The 18,726-nt window shown below is 35.0% G+C and overlaps 1 protein-coding gene across 9 annotated transcripts in view; it reads right to left on the reverse strand.

Annotated features, from left to right (window-relative positions):
* The window catches only part of CTNNA3 (catenin alpha 3), a 1,750,900-nt gene that overhangs the window by 407,026 nt on the left and 1,325,148 nt on the right, over positions 1–18,726 (reverse strand). For all 9 annotated transcript variants that reach the window (XM_028481840.2, XM_028481834.2, XM_028481839.2 and 6 more), the window contains one exon: positions 9,893–10,093. In XM_028481840.2, the coding sequence (XP_028337641.1) occupies positions 9,893–10,093 (201 nt within the window). The remainder of the gene's footprint in view (positions 1–9,892; positions 10,094–18,726) is intronic.

Here is an 18,726-nt window from a genome sequence, read left to right on the forward strand (position 1 = left end):
CTAGAGACTGTCATACAGAGTGAAGTAAGTCAGAAAGAGAAAAACAAATATTGTATATCAATGCATATATGTGGAATCTAGAAAAATGGTACAGATGAACAAGTTTGCAAGGCGGAAACAGAGACACAGATGTAGAGAACAGATGTATGGACACCAAGGGGGGGAAAACGGGGGACGAGGGGGTGGTGGTGGGATAAATTGGGAGATTGGGATTGATATATATACACTAATATGTATAAAATAGATAACTAATAAGAACCTGCTGTATAAAAAAATAAAATAAAAAGTAAAAATAAGAAACTAAGCTTTACCAGCAAAAAGAAAAAAAAAAAAGTAGTAAAGGAATGTGCCTTTAACCTTTGTTAAATCACTATAACCTACATTCAAAATCAACTTTAAAATATCTAGAATCTTAAAGAAATACTGGCAGCAGTATTTATAATAAATGATAATCCCTATATCAGCAGAGAAATTTTATAATATAAATTGTTCACTTAACTTTAACTGCTACAGACTTTGGCAGACAGTAAAATTAAATGGTGGATGATCACCAGAATATATTATACTTTCTAAGATACTGCTGGGTTACTAATACATTTCAGAAGAAACTTATTCCCAGGTCCTTAGCCTGCTGTGTGGGATTGTTAAGCAGTAATGCTTTCTTTTGTAACTGACAAAAGAGGAAGTTGTAAATTACCATGAGCTAGAAAATTCAAATATGTGAAATGAAAATATTTGTCAGCAGAAATCAGCATGGGCACATGGTAGGAAAGAATTTCCACACGCCTAAAATCTCTTTGGCTTTTCTTGAACTATATCCTTACTGGGCTGGGTAAACAGGACACCTGATCAATGTTTCCAGAGACTCTTTTATTACACTTGTTCTACTCCCAGCATTGTTATCCCAACTGTGGCTATCATTTAAAATATACTTCCCTTCTTCAGTCAAACAAGCCTTTCTTCCTTCACTGAAGATCTTGAGATATCCACTAAGTTTATAGTATTCCCCAAGTTTACAGTTTTCACCAAAAGGTGAAATAATCTTTAACTCACCCAATCATGATAAACGACTTACATATGGACTTTATGTGAAAATAGTCACATCTATTAATAAAGCTTATAGATAACACTGTCATTTGAAAATATTTGCCTTCAGTGTAAATGCAACATTGCCTTCTTTTGGCAGTATATACCTACTGTTCACCTTAGAAATGCTTAATCCTTCACTTACTACACTTACTCTTGTCTTGGAAACTTGGCAATATCATCATGGCTATTGCGACCACGCTCATCCAAGCAGGACTACGTTTGAGGAATCTCAGAAAAATGGACATGAAGGACAGCTGGGAAGGAGAGGCTGGGAATGAAATGGCTAAAACTATTGCCAGTTAAGCTCTGCTATCTACACCAATTACTTAACACCAAAGGAAATGCAGTCTGATTCATACATTCAACTTCACATGGTTTATGCTCTCCCCAAAGCCAGAAGAAAGAAAATATGAGAGATGCCCCACATCAGTTTATTTTCTAGACTCAGTGACCTTGAACCTCAAATATAGTTTTTCAGATGAGTATGCAAAAGTTGTACCAGCTCACGTCAATAACTGTATAACCAGACTTTCCAGGCCACATATAATGATCTCTAAAAAAGTAAAATTAACCTGTCTTTACAACTGAGGACTATTAATACATGAAACACATACTTGTAATGACTGGAGTTATTTCATTAGTTTCATAAATCGGACTTTCAAGATGGAGTAGAAGAAAGGAGATTCCTACCAGATATTAGCTACCTTTTAAAAACATAAACTATGTTACAGTTTATAAAACATTTTACAGTAATTCTATTATAAAGAGACAATTGTTGGATTACCCAGGTGATAAAAGGCTATTCCAGAGCTTCCTAACAACTATTAGGAAGGGTGTGTTTTAGAGGATTACTGGGGTGTTGAGATATTGATGCCCATAGCCCTCAGAAGGGCTGGGAAAGACCTAAGACTGTTTATGACCTCAGAGCCTCTGATCCCCTCTGGCCTTGAATAGCCACTTCTCTTTTCCCAGTGGCTGTGCAAACACTATGATTTTAGAAGGCACTAGTCTCCTCTCTTACAAAGAATGTCTAGTACTTAGTAAATTTTAAAATGAATGAAGTCAAAGTCCCCATCCCTTTAGGTTTAAAATAAAATGATATAGTTTGGTACAGTATTACTGTATTTGAACAATAATAGGATTATAGGCCTATTAATTTTTTGTCATTATTGTCGTTAAAGAAAGAAAAAAAGAAGAAACCCCTGAATGATCCACATTTCTACTTTTCACAAAACTTCATAGACACCTGTATGTTTATCTTGCCACTATCCTGGTAATAGAATCACATTCACATCATATATTCTAAGGCACATCATCCCTGAAACACTTAAAGTGGTGTCATAATACCTCATTTAATAAAACCACCAGGCATGAAGCATGCTTTTATGCTTATTTTTAAAATTTCATAAACCATCTGAAAGAAATGGGTTTGGAAACAAGCTGCTGAAAGGCCGAGCTCCTGTTTGGGTGATATGGATGGAAGCGTTTCCATTGTTCCAACATAGATGATGACCAACCAAGTTGGAAAATCCATACTCAATTTCCCTTCTCTGGGTCCTTTCACTCCCTTTTTGATGCTACTCCTCTCCTGCTCCTTACCACCCCCATCTCCCTTTGCTCACAGACTCCAAAGCCCTTTCTGTGCCAAGAAATCTGCCAGTTTGAGAATCTAACTGAGGCAGAAAATGTTGTCTCCATAGAAGCTCAAAAGCCAGTACTTGTGGCTCCCCCTCCATGCTGATCAACAAGGTGTGGACATATGATTTAAATTCTGCTAACATGACGCATCTGCTCAGGAAGTTGAATTCAGGGAGAGTGAGGCAAAAGCAGGGATTGGCTTTGAATTGATTTCTGTGGTGGAAGTATCTGGAATGTGGTGGCAAATGAAAGTAGCATCTGTAGGGTCCAGTGTCATAATGTTATGATGCCAATAATCGTTCACTGAGGTCTGGAATGGCAGCTCAAACAAATGCTCCTTGGGAATGACCAACCGGTTCTTATATTCAGCATGCCTTGCAGTCTGTCTGTTTTCTCTTGTTCTCTAGCCTTCCTGTGCATGTGTGTTGGTTTACAGTCAGATTCTGTTGTTTGCAATCTAGAGCTGAAACTGGGACTTCATGCCTAAACCACTTACATTAGGTTATTTTACTTTCTACCTATTCCTACCATATAAAGGCCCATAAAATCAATCTGAATTAGTTTTTTACAGAGAGTATGTAAAAATAAGATTAGAAAGAAAGGTGTGGCCTATTTCTCTTACCAGATAATGTCTTCTTTGGCTGGAGAACATGCATCTGAGGCTGGTAATAGGAGTTCTAGGGTTAAAGTAGATACAAGAGCTCTACAATATCTCTGCATGGTGAATACCCACACAGCATGTTCAAATTCTCCACTTCCTATCCCAATGATTCCTTCCTTTTAACCCATGCCATTTCAGCTCATCTATTTTTAATCTATCCTTCATTTAGCATCAGCTTCACAGTTCCATATTTTACATTTTCCAGATTTGGGAATGTATCAGCCCCTCTTTATGATTCTCTGAAATCTACCCTTAAGCCCTCTATACCATTTCCTTCCTTGACAGTAAAATTTCTACTAGTGTGTCAGAACGTATTCTTTTTATTAATAAGGATATTACTAACAGTGGCTTTTTAGATTATTCCATGTACCTTTCTTAGGATCTAACTATATCAAAAATGTCAAAAAAAAGGCTTTGCATTACCCAGTACACATAGGAGATTTCAGTTTTTATGGCACTTTTTATCTGACAAGTTTATATTTCCAATAACTTAAAATGTCAAGATAAGTAAGTACCCTCAGCCTGCTCACTAGATCTGGGTCCTGTTCAAATCCAGGTCTCTTTGGACAAAACAACAGGTTTTCCACTCAGAAGCTCTAGAAGCTTCTTTCTTCAATTCACAATGTTAGTTCAAAGTCTTAAACTTCTGCAGCAACAGAAGTACTTCTAAGGCCAGGGGATCTTACTCTTCTTTAAAGAGGCTAAATTGTCATTTAACTTTTGATTTTGGCATCACCAGCAAGACACTGGTTATCCAGGCTGGCCAAGTGATACGGAGATAGAAGTGGTTTATTAATGCTCTCTGACTAACTGTGTTAAAGGGTGTCAGATTAGGGCTGAAGTCAAAAGTAAGAAAGTGCATAATCCCAGAGGCCTGTCTCAGACTGCTACCAGGGGAAGGAAGTTTGCCAGCATATGCTTCTGAATTTAAAGGCACGGCTGCTACCCTTTAGAGGGATTTGCTGGAACCATTAGTGAAAATAGGTTTAGTGGGATCTTTCAACAGATGCAGTTCAAGGATGGTTCTTGGAAGTAATTGTGTATACAAAAGTCATGATCTCTTGTTCAAAAGCTTGCTAAAGAACCTTTTAAGAATCTGACCCGAAGTTCTCTGAAAATGGCTAATATCTGACTCTGGACAGTAATGAATCACTTCTCTGATCTTTTCTCTGCCCCAGCCTTTGACATAGTCCACTGCTCTTGAGTTTTGTTTTTTTGTTTTTGTTTTTTTTACCCACAAATTGAGATGATGACTTGTCCTCTTGCTTAACTGTAGTAGAATGTGTCACAGTATAATCTTACAATGAATTTTAATTTTAAAATTGGGAGAAGGACTTGAGTACTCCTACAATGTATAAAATGCTATTGGGAAATATGAAAATAAATAAAGTGTGGTATCTACCTTTAAGTACGTTACAATCTAGTGGGAGAAACTTGTATGTAAATGGCTGATTATGATACAAGGCAAAGTGAAATAAGCATTAACTAGAGGATAAGCTCATCCATGGTAACACAGGTAATGGAGCAATTAATTCTAACTGAAAGGGAATCAGAAGCTTCTTTGTAAAGGTGGTGGCATTTGAGAAAGTTATAAAGAATAATTATAATTGTAGAAGGCCAGTAGAGAAGAAAAGGTGTTTCACTGCTGGAATAAAATTAGCATAAGCATATAGGTTCAATTCAAGAGTTGTTTTGTTCTGTTTCATTTTAATCTAGTACACGCAAGACATTATGGTAGGCATTGGAAGAGATGTAAAGAGAAATGATACAAGTTTTCTCTTCTCCTATAACTTAACTTCTGTTTTGAAAGAAAAGTCATTGCTATATAAATATACCCGAAGAGTTCATCAGTAACATATAGTTGCCTGGAACAATGTACCTGAGTGGCAAGTCCTTTAAAATCTACAGCACAGGAGACCAAGAAGAGCTCACTATTTCCAGAGAGAGTAAAAAAAAAAGGTTTCTAGAGGACACAGGGGTATGAGCTGTTTCTTGAAAGGTGGATAAAATTTGATGTTGATAAATAAGGCGCAAGGGTATTCAAAATGACAGGTACAGCATGGACAAGACCTAAAGGCAGAAATGATCCTGGCATGCCCATGTGATTGTGAAAGCATCAACAGATAGAGTAGAAGGTGCCTTTTGGCCCACGCTAGGAAGAAAAAAACAGAAATTCACGTTTAGGTGAATTCAAACGCCTACAAAGTTCAGGTAGGTATATTAAGTGAGCAAAGCAGACTGGGCATATAATGAGGGGTAATAAAGGAGACTATGGCCCAGTCTCAACTAAAAAAAAGACACTGCTAAGCCCCAGCCATTTTCGTTTCCATGGTAAACTCTGCTCTAGTGTTGCCAGACCCTCCAATTTGTTACGATAGGCCATTAATCTGGATATATATATATATGTATGTATATGTGTATATGTATATATATTCATATATATAATTAGAAAGTAATTCTTATAATAAAACATAAAACTTTGTTAGTCAAAACTCTAATGGACACATAAGAATTCTCTGAGTCATACTGAATCACATCCAGTATGTGGACCACTGAGTTTCAACCTCTGCTGGCTGTAGTAGGCAAAGACTGCTGGAACTAAAGCTTCTGTTTTATATCCTATAGCCATTTAAGATTATAAACAGTGATGCAACATAAGGACAGTAGCTAAAAAATGTTTTAAGTAGGCTACAAAAATGTAGGCTATTTGTATATGAAGACTATTAAATGAAGGAAATTGATCGGAATTACTGACTGCTATTAAAGTTTTTAAAATGTTTTTTAGAGAAATTCATCTTAAAAGTCTATCCATTGTTTCAACTGGTCACAAGAAAAATTTACAACAAAAATTTGGAAATATTTATTGGCTCTAAATTGTTCTCACTTGTCTCATTTGCCTTTAAGAAGAAAAATCGCAGCTATACCACTCTTCTCCACTCTAACACGGGAAAGGGTTCAAGTTTGGGCCTGAAAGAGTACTTGATGAATGACACTTTATTTGCCATCACTACCAGTTGCCAATGTTGGAGGCCACCAGGATGTCTTGGTCAGGTTCATTTATGTGTGTGCTTGTTGTGTTTTGGTCCATGAGCCTAGCTGACTTTGAAACGAGGTGGAGTTTGAGTGTTTGCAAAAGATGCTTTGGGTCCTGCTGATTTCTGAATTGACAGAATTCATAAATCACTCACAAAAGATAATTATGTGTGTCCACTCTTGGTTTAGGTTTTCTCCCAGCCTAGTGTGAAAAAACTGAAATTGATGTTAGGTATACAACTTCTAAGCCTTCACATTGCAATCCAGAAGACTTGTTATTTAACAAAAAAAGCTGGGCTTCCCCGGTGGCGCAGTGGTTGAGAGTCCGCCTGCTGATGCAGGGGACACGGGTTCGTGCCCTGGTCCGAGAAGATCTCACATGCCGCGGAATGGCTGGGCCCATGAGCCATGGCCACTGAGCCTGTGCGTCCGGAGCCTGTGCTCTGCAACGGGAGAGGCCACAACAGTGAGAGGCCCGCGTACCGCAAAAAAAAAAAAAAAAATTTCTCATGGAGATTACAATACTCCGCCTCAGTCTGAATGAAATGCAGCATTCCAGATGTTGCCTACATTTCACTGAAAACCAGTTGGTTGATTTTATGAACAATGCAAATCCTGCAATGTAACAGGGCTTCTCTAAGTGCTGATAAAACACTTAGAAGATCAACAAATCTTGAAAATGTGCTAATGAGCCACAAAGTCTGATTAAAAGCAAAGGTGCAATGTTCCAAAAACATTCCTTGTGATTTAGATAAGTATGACTTAGGTTTCATCATTGATGACAGTACTTTAAAGGCAAATTGTGCACAGATAAGAAAGTCTCATTAATAAGAACAATTCACAATAGCTCCTTATTGAGTTATTTTCAGGAAAAAGGGTTGAGACCTGAGAACTGCATAAAAGGAAAAGAAAGAAAGAGAAAAACAGGCCACATATACAGACCACTCACTTGCTAAAATATGAACTATTAAGGCTTCATAACATAAAACATGACATTTTGAATTATTTAATTTGATGATTATTTATAAAAAAATAAGTCCAAGTTATGGGCAGATGTGAACAAAGATGAACATCTTCTGTTACTTAATTGTGGAGGATAGAATAGTTGGAAGTATTTTTCATAGATAATATCTCTATGGGAGAGAAAATGCTCACATATTTCAGCTTTGGTTAAGATCAAACTGATCAAATTAGCATTTTCAGCTAATTTATTGCTCAGAATTCCCTTTAGTGAGGCATGCTTTTGATAAATTTCAAGGAAAGCTGTTTGGAGAAAAGTTTGAAATTAGACATAAAAAACCCAAAATGAGAAGATTTTAAGATAAGCTAAAAAGTATCTAAAAAACTAAAACGACAAAATTGGAAAATCATAAACTATACTATTATATTACTAATAAGATGTGACTTATACAGAATAACCCAGGATTATGCCATATTTATTGTATTTGTATTTGGGGTACAGGACATAATTTACCTGGAGAATTTCAATTAAAGTTACATACAAATAATTAGAGGAAAAAGGATTTCTCTCTCTTCTGATTGAATGATAATGTAGCCATATTGGTTAGTTATTTTGTAAGGTCATCATAAATCATACAGGTATTGAAAAAATTGTAATTAAATGTGTAAATAACTTTGTTTCATTTTTATTTTCTGATTACAGATTATAAGAATTGATTGTGAATGGAGTGTTCCCACAACACATTTCACATTCTGGACACTTCAAAATTTCACTTCCACTTCTTTGCATATGAAGTCCAGATATGGGTGCTATACTATAGAGAATAAAACTATAAACTTAGTACCTCATACAGACATGGTGACTATAAGAGTGTGTTCACAAGACATTACCAATACGATTACAAAACTGAGACAGAAGAAAGATATAGGTACAATTTTGGTAGACTTTAGTCAGTTCCCTATAGGGCATTTTTCACTGGCTAAAAGGAGAACCACTGATGCCTTCTTCTTTTTACTTACAATTCTATCCCCAGAAGGTAGAAAAAAAATCAGAGAACTCTGTACTTGATTTTGACCAACAAGAAAGGACCAGTTAAATTTAGTTTAGAGAAGAGATGCTGAACTACTCTAACACAATTATCTCCTTAAGCAAGTAAATGTATCGCCACACCTCACTGATAAAGCAACTACCCTGTACCCTATTCGTGACACCAGTGACTTTTGAGCAGTTAGTATAGAAATATATCAAGAGTTGCAAACACACCTCCTTCATCTTTCCTTAGTATATCTTAAGCATTTCATTGTTTTAGAAATATTTTTAAAGAGATACTGAGAAAACTATGCGCCAAGATTCATTAATGAGTTCTGTATCAACATGCTAGGAAAAGAGCAACGCTAATCATCAGTTCTCTACAAAACTTGCCAAGGCTACCTTGTGGTATAGCTCTTCAGAACTATTCCCTAATGAAGGCTATTCAACTGTTGATAAGCTTATCTTTGTTCATTTCAAGGAGCAGCTTCCTCTCCCCCCAAATCACCCATTTCCATCCCTTCTACCCCTTTCACAAAACAATTATGTACATCCAAATTTAATACGCCCCATGTATAACATGAACAATTCTCTAGGTAGGATCAATGACTTAAGTATGTAATTTCAAATATTTTAGGAGTCATGGGTCCACTGTCACCCTCCTCTTATGAAGTAATTAATAAGAAAAATTCAGCCTGAGGTTTTCACAGATCACAAGAGCTTTTCACAAGAAAAACTACTGCCATGATGACTTCTAAAAATGGTTGGTTGCCCTCATTCAAATTGCATCCACTGTTTCTGAATTCATATGAATTTAAATGCTTCTTTGAATTTTCTGTAAGTGTCTTGGAGAAATGTTAATAACAGTGCTAAAATAAGAATACCATTTTAATGTGTGATTCAGAAACTAAGCATTTATTAGCTGATTTCAGAAAATATTAACTTCGGTGCTGCAAGCAAAACAAAATCCTGGTCCGGGATTTCTTAAGTAATCAAACATTATGTGAAAGAACAAAATGGTGTTTTGCAAACAGACTGCAAAATAAGGTAGAAAGCATTTCTCTGGAAACATAGGACAAGTTTGCTCTGTTTAAGCAATGTAAACAAAAACCTGGGGGGTACCAATCAGACAGCTAAAAGAGGGCTTGGAAACTATTACATACTTATCACATCTGGCCTAATTATATCTCCTAACAACTCTAGCATTAATAAACATTCATAACTGGCTAAAGGCCTGTGGGTAATTTATATAATGCATATATGTATAAAAGCCTTTTTTCTCCAGTGAATATATTTACTTCCCAGAGATAAATTTCAAATCACACAACCATAGGATACAAGCCCCTATCAGATAGTAGAGCAATCTATTTCAAAACAAGCCACACAGACTGAGATCTTCTTTCCATATGTATGAATATTTGGTAGCTATGTAGATGCAAATGTCAGGAAGAGAGCAGCTGTTATTGGGGACAGAGACTTACCAGTACTTGTCAGGAAGTTAACATTTCTCATCACACCTTCTGTGTAAGCTCCTGGCTCATAACTGTCCATTTCACCTGTGACAATGTGAGCAACTCTTGCGGCCCGTCCTCTGATAGCACCTGCAGCTCGATCTAAATTATCAGCATCCTGGTCTCTCAAGGCTATGATACATTTGTTGACATCTTCTAGGATATGGCTCTCTGGAAGTAAACAGGTCAAATTAGTTTCATGTTTGTTTTTTTTTTTAATCACACCAATCTAGCATACTATAATTCATGTTAATTTCTGGTTGCGGATAATGTGCACATTGGGAATAAAAGACATTGACAACTAAGAAGAAAAAATACAGATGTGACTTTGCTTATACCTTTTTCAATAGCTCATCTTGTAAAATAAAAATTTTGCATTTTTATCAGCAAATTTTACAGCTTGCATCTTATTTTAGATTCTAGTTCCAGTAGATTAGATTTTAGATTTGAGTGACTTACAGATGGAAATTAAGGAAAGATCCTAGATTAAAACAAAAATAAAATGTATAATGATGGAATACTTAATCCTGATTAAGCACAATACTATGCAGATTATGAAACTCTTAAAAAAATCACCTGCCCTAAATATATAGAAAAATATAACTATGGTGTTGCATGCAACTAATGTTCACTGATGTACGATATTTAACACAATTACAGAAATATTACAGATTAGCAAATGATGAAAACGGTGAAATATATAACTTTATACTGTAAAGCAATAACCTCACTACATCTGTGAAAAGACATATATAAAAAGGGCTTTAAAAAGATTGATTGACTTGAAGTAAATGAATCCCAGAGAAATTTGCTCACTCTGAAGAGTATCTCCAGACCCCTTTCTCTCCTTCCTTCTTTGCATGATTAAGGCATGAAGGCAGCTGGGAGTTATTAGTATAGCACAACAATGTTTTCTTTTTCTATAAAATGATTAATACTCCCAGAATAAAACTGAGTAGAGCTGAGTAAATATGTAGAATATCAACAAGCATGGGCAATGATATTTCTAAGAAATTAAAAGAATACTAAAGAAATGGTTTCTATTTTTATTAAATGAATCCCCACCCCAAATCTTTAAAGACTCTATTACTTCAAAACACACAGAGAAAACAACTACAACAAAAAAGCCTCAGGAATCTCAGCAACTGATTCAGCCTCCAGCCCCTCTACCCTTCCCAGAGGTAAAGGGGTGGAACTAAAATTTCTAATCACATGGTTGGTTGCCCTGTCAACCAGCCCCCATCCTATGGGGGGTGGGGGGTGGTCCCAAAGTCACCTCATTAACGTACAAAAGACAGCTTTATGGCCCTCATCACTCAGTATTTTCCAAGGGTTTTAGAAGCTCTGTGCCAGAAACAGGAAAAGACCAAAGATATACCTCTTATTCTAAATCACAATATCGTAATTGCCAATCCCCTCGTCTGCTTGCTCAACTCCTACTATTTTTATTTTTATTTTTTTTGGCCATGCCTCATGGCTTGCAGGTTCTTAGTTCCCCTACAAGGGACCAAACCCGTACCCCCTGCAGTGGAAGGGCAGAGTCCTAACCACTGGACCACCAGGGAATTCCTTACTATTCTTTTAAGACACTAGTTAAATGTCCTGCCTCAGGAAATCCATGCTGACCTAGATCAAGGCAGACTTTGTTCCAAGTTGTTTGGGGTTCACATAAAATGGTTTATATGTTTTCATTAGAGCTTCTTTCTGTGTTTTAGTGATATACTAATGAAACTATCTCTCTAGTAGACTAACAAATATATATGAGTGCAGGAATTTTATCTTATTCCTTGAGGTATCTAGCCCTTGGTACAGTACATAGCACCTGTTAGGTTAACAAGAATGTTGAATGAATGAAGTCTTCTTATAAGATGCACCTGGGAACAGTACATTATTTTGTCTAAATCCTGAATCATGGGTTATGAACATTGGTAGACACATTTCTGTAGCCTTAAAATTAGTCAATCTAAGCCACATTAAGGATAGTAAGTTCATTTGCATGAAAAAGATTAAGTACTGAAAACCTTCATTACAAATTCACTGGAGTTTTAACCTAATTTGTAGCATTCAGTTATGAATGTGTCATTAAGGCCTGTAATAAATAGAGGCACAGTCCCATCTCAACAGAAAGCACATGTGTATCATCACCATCATGTTTCCCTTGGAACTGAAGTACAAGTATAAATGTGGAAGGCATAATAATGATCAGTTTTTTAAAAATCCACAGATATGCCCTTTAATGACACATTAAGAAGCTGTTATTTTCCAAAGTATGTTGTAAGTTTTTTTAAAAGCAAACACAATATATATGTATTCAATGCATGTTTAATCTGTATTCACTAAAGGTGATTAATTTTAGATTGCAGAGCTGTTTTTCTCAGCTCTGTGAAAGTGAAGATATTTAGGAAGAAAAAACATTGTTCATTTTTGGAAAATTAATTATCTAAGAAATTCAGTAATTTCTGTTTAATTAAAGGTGAAATTATAGCTGTCACAAACTATTTTTTTTCCTATGAATTTTGCACTGGAAAAAATACAGAAAATATTCACTAAAAATGAATGTTCACTTCTATAAAACAATGATATATATGCTTCACAATTTATTTTATTACTTTAAATGGAGAATAAAATATACAGTAAGAATTTTTCTGATTCTTTTTTGTTTGGCCTTATAGAAGTTTGTGTGGTTATTGCTTTAGATTGCACAACACAATCAGAAGCCACGGTGTTAATTATGTTGAAGAACCACAGAGTTAAGGTCACATATGGAAATAAAAATCTTACATGAAAATATACAATATAAAATAAAATAAGGAAAATAAATGACAAGAAGCATATACCAGTGTTTATCTGAAGCAGCTATATTGAGAATGTTGGAGATGATGACTAAATGATCTTTTGAATTACTAAGATTAAATATAGCACAGAAGCATTAGGAAAGGTTTGCAAGATTTCCATTATTGTGACACTTCCCCATTATTCTGAATGTTTCACAAAATGCCAGCAACAATTATTTGCATGAAATTCTAAACACAGAGTACCAGAAAAAGAAAAAGAAAATTGGGCACCTCCCATATACACAGTAACTAAACATTAAGCTAATGTCTTAAAAACAAGTATTTCTTTATTTCTGGTGAACTTAAGTAGTTAAAAAGGCCTTCATGATAGCTTGAGTTTTTATGTCTAGATATATAACTCCACACCTATAGGAAAGAAATAAAACACCAAATACTTTGTATAAAACTTTCTACTGACATATCTCTTAAGTCTTCGCTGATGGAATGAGTTTACTCGTTAGACGCAGAAAAAATCATTAGGAGCTCTACCTCCAATTTATTTTTTTTTCTCAACTGCACATGTACTTGGATTTAACAATTACATAATTTTTACAATGATGTTTAAAAGAAAGAAAATATGTTATTATAAAACAAGTACACTTGGAAAACAGTTGACCGTTGAACAATGCTGGCACTAACTCGTGTATAACTTGTGTCAATAGTTGGCCCTCCGTATCCCTAGTTCCCCTGCAGATTCAACTAACCATGGACGGTGTAGTACTGTGATATTTACTGTTGAAAAATATCCTCATAAAAGTGGACCTGTGCAGTTCAAACCCATGTTGTTCAAGGGTCAACTGTAGTATATGTTTTGAAGGATTGATTGAAAATTTGTCTTAATCATTTCAGAGTGTCAGCTTAACATTTGATTTGGGGTGAGGGGTGAAATGTCCTACTGTTACTGCAAATCCTGAAGTACATTATTTTAAGAGCAGAGAATTGCTGAATGACTAGCAATTACTGTCACTCATTTTATAGCTATCCTGAGATGCAAAGGATGATTTTTATTATGCTGGAAAACAGTAATAAAGAGGGCAATAAAGGAAGTGATCTTAGACTACAAGACATTTCATTTGTTGCAAAATTCTGTGGGTGGCTCCATCTTCAGTCATCGCAGCAAGTGTAGCACAATAAGATTTTGAAATATATTTTACATTTTTTTCTATGATTTTTTTCTTAATTCTTCAGTTTTCTACAATCAAAGCTAGAATTTGCCTCAGGGAAAGTAGAAAACAACATCCAAAGCAGAATTTTATAAATCCATAATCCAAAGAACAGACCTAAAGTAGAAGGACATTTTATTCGCAAAAGCCACACTTAGTTAAAGTTGCTTTCTTTTAGTTCCCAAAGCTGGGCTTTGAATACATCAATGGCAAAACCTGAAGAGGTAGAGAGTTTATGCTATAATCCATTGAACGGGGAATAATCTACCACAAACTGTTTCCTCCCCTGATATCTGCATATGTAAAACAAAATTCTAAGGAGGAAAGGAGAAGAGAGAAAAGAATATTTTTCTAAAGAGGAAACTTTTTCTAAAAAGACTGAATTATAAGCCAAAAGAGGTTGAGTTTCTTACATTGGCAAGATTAAGTTTAGCAACCCATTGTATATGAGCTCAGAGATTTAACTAAGTATAAGAAAATATTTCCATTTTGCACACCTGAATCTCTACCTGTAAATTTAAAATTCATTACATAGGCAAATACACAGTAATTTTTCCCTTTCACTGCCCCCCCCAAAAAAAAGAAGCTATAAAGCCAATGGAATATACCAGTATATAAGTTAATTGTTGTTTATGTATCTACTTAAAGGTGGCCAAAATTTTTTTAGTAAGAATTTGATCATGATGATTGTTCTCCAAATAACTAATATCCTGCATAAATATCTAGGCAAGTACTATTCTGAGAAGAAAGAACATGTATATAGCTAAATGTAAAACTTTTTGAAATTTCATATCCCTTTTCTACATCCTTAGAACCCTTCCTCTGTCTCCTTTCCAGAACCTAGGCATTGCTATGTGTTAGAAAATGTAGATGATGTAAAAGATAAATAAGGTAAATCCCTTTCTGTGAAGGGTTTAAAAGCCAGCAACCAGAAAGAATTACTTTCTTTCTAAAAATTAAAAAAAAATTATTGAAGTATAGTTGATGTAAAATATTAATATTATATAAGTTATAGGTGTACAATATAGTGATTCACAATTTTTAAAGGTTATACTCCATTTATAGTTATTATAAAATATTGGTAAGAATTACTTTCTTTCATTATCTTTTATTCTTCCCAAAATACGATAGTCAAAATTATCTCATCATTTTAATGAAGTTTTGTTAACCTTTATCACAAAAGTTTGCCTAGTTTCTCTGCACTATAAGCTATTTATTCTTCATTGGGCTTTAACCAGCTCAAACTTACTTGACCCACTTCTGACAATAATCAAAAGAAAAATAAAGATTGCTATTCCCAAACTAGTTCTTTACCAAACTATACTTAAAGGAATTCTGCAGTACTTATGCAGACACAATTCTATAGAAATAAACACACACACACACACACACACACACACACACACACACAAAGAAAGTCACTGAAGTCTTCATATTTCTCTTCATAAGTCTTAAGTAGGCTCTTACAACAGTTTTCTCTGTGAAGTAAAGAAATTTATCAAAAGCTTAGAAGTAGGCAAAAAGTACTATTGCTTGTCCCTTCAGTGCCCTCCTGGGCAGACATTGTGAACCAAGTCTACCTGGCAGATGTCTAATTCTCCAGCAGTGTGTATCTTTTTACCACTTGCTATTTACTATTGGTTAGGATGTTTTACAATTCTGTAGGGGTTTTACACTTCTGTAGATGCTCATTTTGTTAAAATGGATAGCTATGTAAATAATTCTTGTCACACAGGAATGCAAATAGATTTTTATCTGATAGAGATGGTAATAATTTTTATAGAAAATATAATCCTGAAGGTTACATTTTTACCGTTCTATAGGACCATCAACCAGTTTTTTTTCTAAGTTAGAATTTTATTTAACCATTCTTTCTTTATCCAGTTCTCCTTAAACAAGTATTATCATCTTGGTGTCTCTCAATAGTGAATTTTTGACAGCTGTTCACTTTAAATTTGTAAAAGTCTTGCTTTCAGCTTTGGAAAATTATTCTTTGACTGTGTATTTTGTCTTGGAAGCTACTAATTTTTCAAGTAATTTTTCTACCCATGGGGAAAAAATGTAAAGGATAAATTACATGTGGAATCATAGACCTACATGTAAAGTGCAAAACTTTAAAGCTCCTAGGAGAAAATCTAGGTAGCCTTGAATTTGGAAATGACTTTTTAAATACAACACAAAGTATAAAAAATGAAAGGAAATATTAACAAATTGGACTTCATAAAAATTTAAAACTTCTGCTCTGTGAAAGGCACTGTTTACTAAGAGAATGAAAAGGCAAGCACAGATCAGAAAAAAATATTTGCAAAGAATATTTGCAAAAGGACTGGTATCTAAAATCTACAAAGAATTCTTAAAATTCAACAATAAAAATTTAAAAGTCTATAAATATTAGCAAAAGATCTAACAAAGACACCCAAACAAAGAAGACATATAAATGAAAAGTAAGCATATGAAAGGACACTTAACATCACATATCATCAGGGAATTGTAATTAAAATAACAATGAGATACCACTACACACCTATTAGAATGGCCAAAATTCAGAACCATGACAATATCAAGTACTGAGGGGAATACAAAGCAACAGGAACTCTCATTCATTGCTGGTGGAAATGCAAAATGGTACAGCCACTCTGAAAGACAATTTGTCAGTTTCTTATAAAACCAAACATGCTCTTACCATGTGATCCAGCAATTGTGCTACTTGGTATTTACCCAAATGAGGTGACAACTTACATCTACACAAAAACTTCACATGAACATTTACTGAAGCTTGGCTTATAATTACCAAAACTTGCAAGCAACCAAGATATCCTTCAACAGGAGAATGGATAAACAAACTGTTATACATCGATACAATGGAATATTATACAGCAATGAAAATAAATTAACTATCAAGCTACAAAAGACATGGAGGAAATTTAAATACATATTGATAAAAAATTAAGCCAATATGAAAAGGTTACATACTGCAGTATTCCAACTATATGACATTTTGGAAAAGGCAAAACTATGGACACGGTAAGAAACATCAGTGGCTGCCAGGGATTCAGGGGTAAAAAGGGAGGGATGAATAGATGTTAACACAGGGGATTTTCAGCATGGTGAAACTATTTTGTATGATACTGTCATGATGGATGCATGTCATTATTACATTTGTAAAATCCATAGAATTTAAAACACATAGTGAACCCTAATGTAAACTGCAAAAGGTAGTTAATGAATCAATATTGGTTCACTAATTACAACAGCAAAAAAGATTCTTGAAACATTCACTATTCAGTGCCAAGTCCACTTGAGACCTTTAACAAGCACTGTGTTCAGCTTCTAAACTGGAAGAAAACTGATACTGTTCAATCTTACATATTCAATAACATTCATAATTTACAGATATCTATAATTAATGTGGTAGGAATTTTGAACATTCTTCAATTTTCCAAGAATATAATTAAGAAAAAGTTTGATCCTTTCCCCAACTCTTTCCTAGCTTTTACACAGTAACATCTCTGATTGTCAATATGCTTGAGGTTTTTTTTTTAAAAATAAATCAGCATATTAGGGGATATTATTATTTATTTATTTATTTTTGGCTGTGTTGGGTCTTCGTTTCTGTGCGAGGGCTTTCTCTAGTTGCGGCAAGCAGGGGCCACTATTCATCGCGGTGCGCGGGCCTCTCACTGTCGCGGCCTCTCTTGTTGTGGAGCACAGGCTCCAGATGCGCAGGCTCAGTAGTTGTGGCTCACGGGCCTAGTTGCTCCGCGTCATGTGGGATCTTCCCAGACCAGGGCTCGAACCTGTGTCCCCTGCATTGGCAGGCAGATTCTCAACCACTGTGACACCAGGGAAGCCCTTGAGTTTTTAACAAATAATTTTGGAATGCCTGTTTTCCATAATGTGCATATTATAATCAACATATGCACATTATTTCATTAAATTCTTATAACATTCCTAAGAGGTATGTCTCTTACCTATCTTTTTTTTTCAAAAAATAATAAACTTTATTTTTAAGGGAAGTTTTACATTCACAGCAAAATTGAGCAGAAAGTACAAAGGTTCCCACTTACCCACTCATGCACAGCCTCCCCATTTTCAACATCCCCAACCAGAGTAGTACATTTTTTACTGTCCATGAAGCTACACTGACACAATATTATCACCCAAAGTCCAAAGTTAAATACATTACAGTTCACTCTTGCTATTTTACATTCTTTGGGTTTGAACAAAGGTATAATGACATATATCCACCATCGTAGTATCATACAGAACAGCTGCAGTGCCCTAAAAGTCCACTGTGCTCCGCCTATTTATTTATCCCCCCATGCAACCCCTGGCAACCACTGGTCTTTTTACTGTCTCCACAGTTTTGCATTTTTCAGAATGTCACATAATTGGAATCATACAGTATGTATCTTTTTCAGATTGGCTTCTTTCATTTAGTAATATGCGTTTAAGTTTCCTCCATGGCTTGCTGGCTCATTTCATTTTAGCACTGGATGATATTTCATTGTGTGGATGTACCACAGTTTATTTATTCATTTACCTGCTGAAGGACATCTTGCTTGCATGCAGATTTTGGCAATTATGAATAAAGCTGCTATAAACATCTATGTGCATGTTTTTGTATGGATGTAACTTTTCATTTTATTTTGGTAAATACCACGGAGTGTGGTGATTGTTAGATCGTATGTTAAGAGTATGTTTAGGTTTTTCTTTTTTTTTAATTTTTATTGGAATATAGTTGCTTCACAATGTTGTGTTAGTTTCTACTGTACAGCAAATGAATCAGCTATATGTATACATATAT

The sequence above is a fragment of the Physeter macrocephalus genome, chromosome 20 (genome assembly GCF_002837175.3).
Source record: "Physeter macrocephalus isolate SW-GA chromosome 20, ASM283717v5, whole genome shotgun sequence".
Classification (NCBI taxonomy): Eukaryota; Metazoa; Chordata; class Mammalia; order Artiodactyla; family Physeteridae; genus Physeter; species Physeter macrocephalus.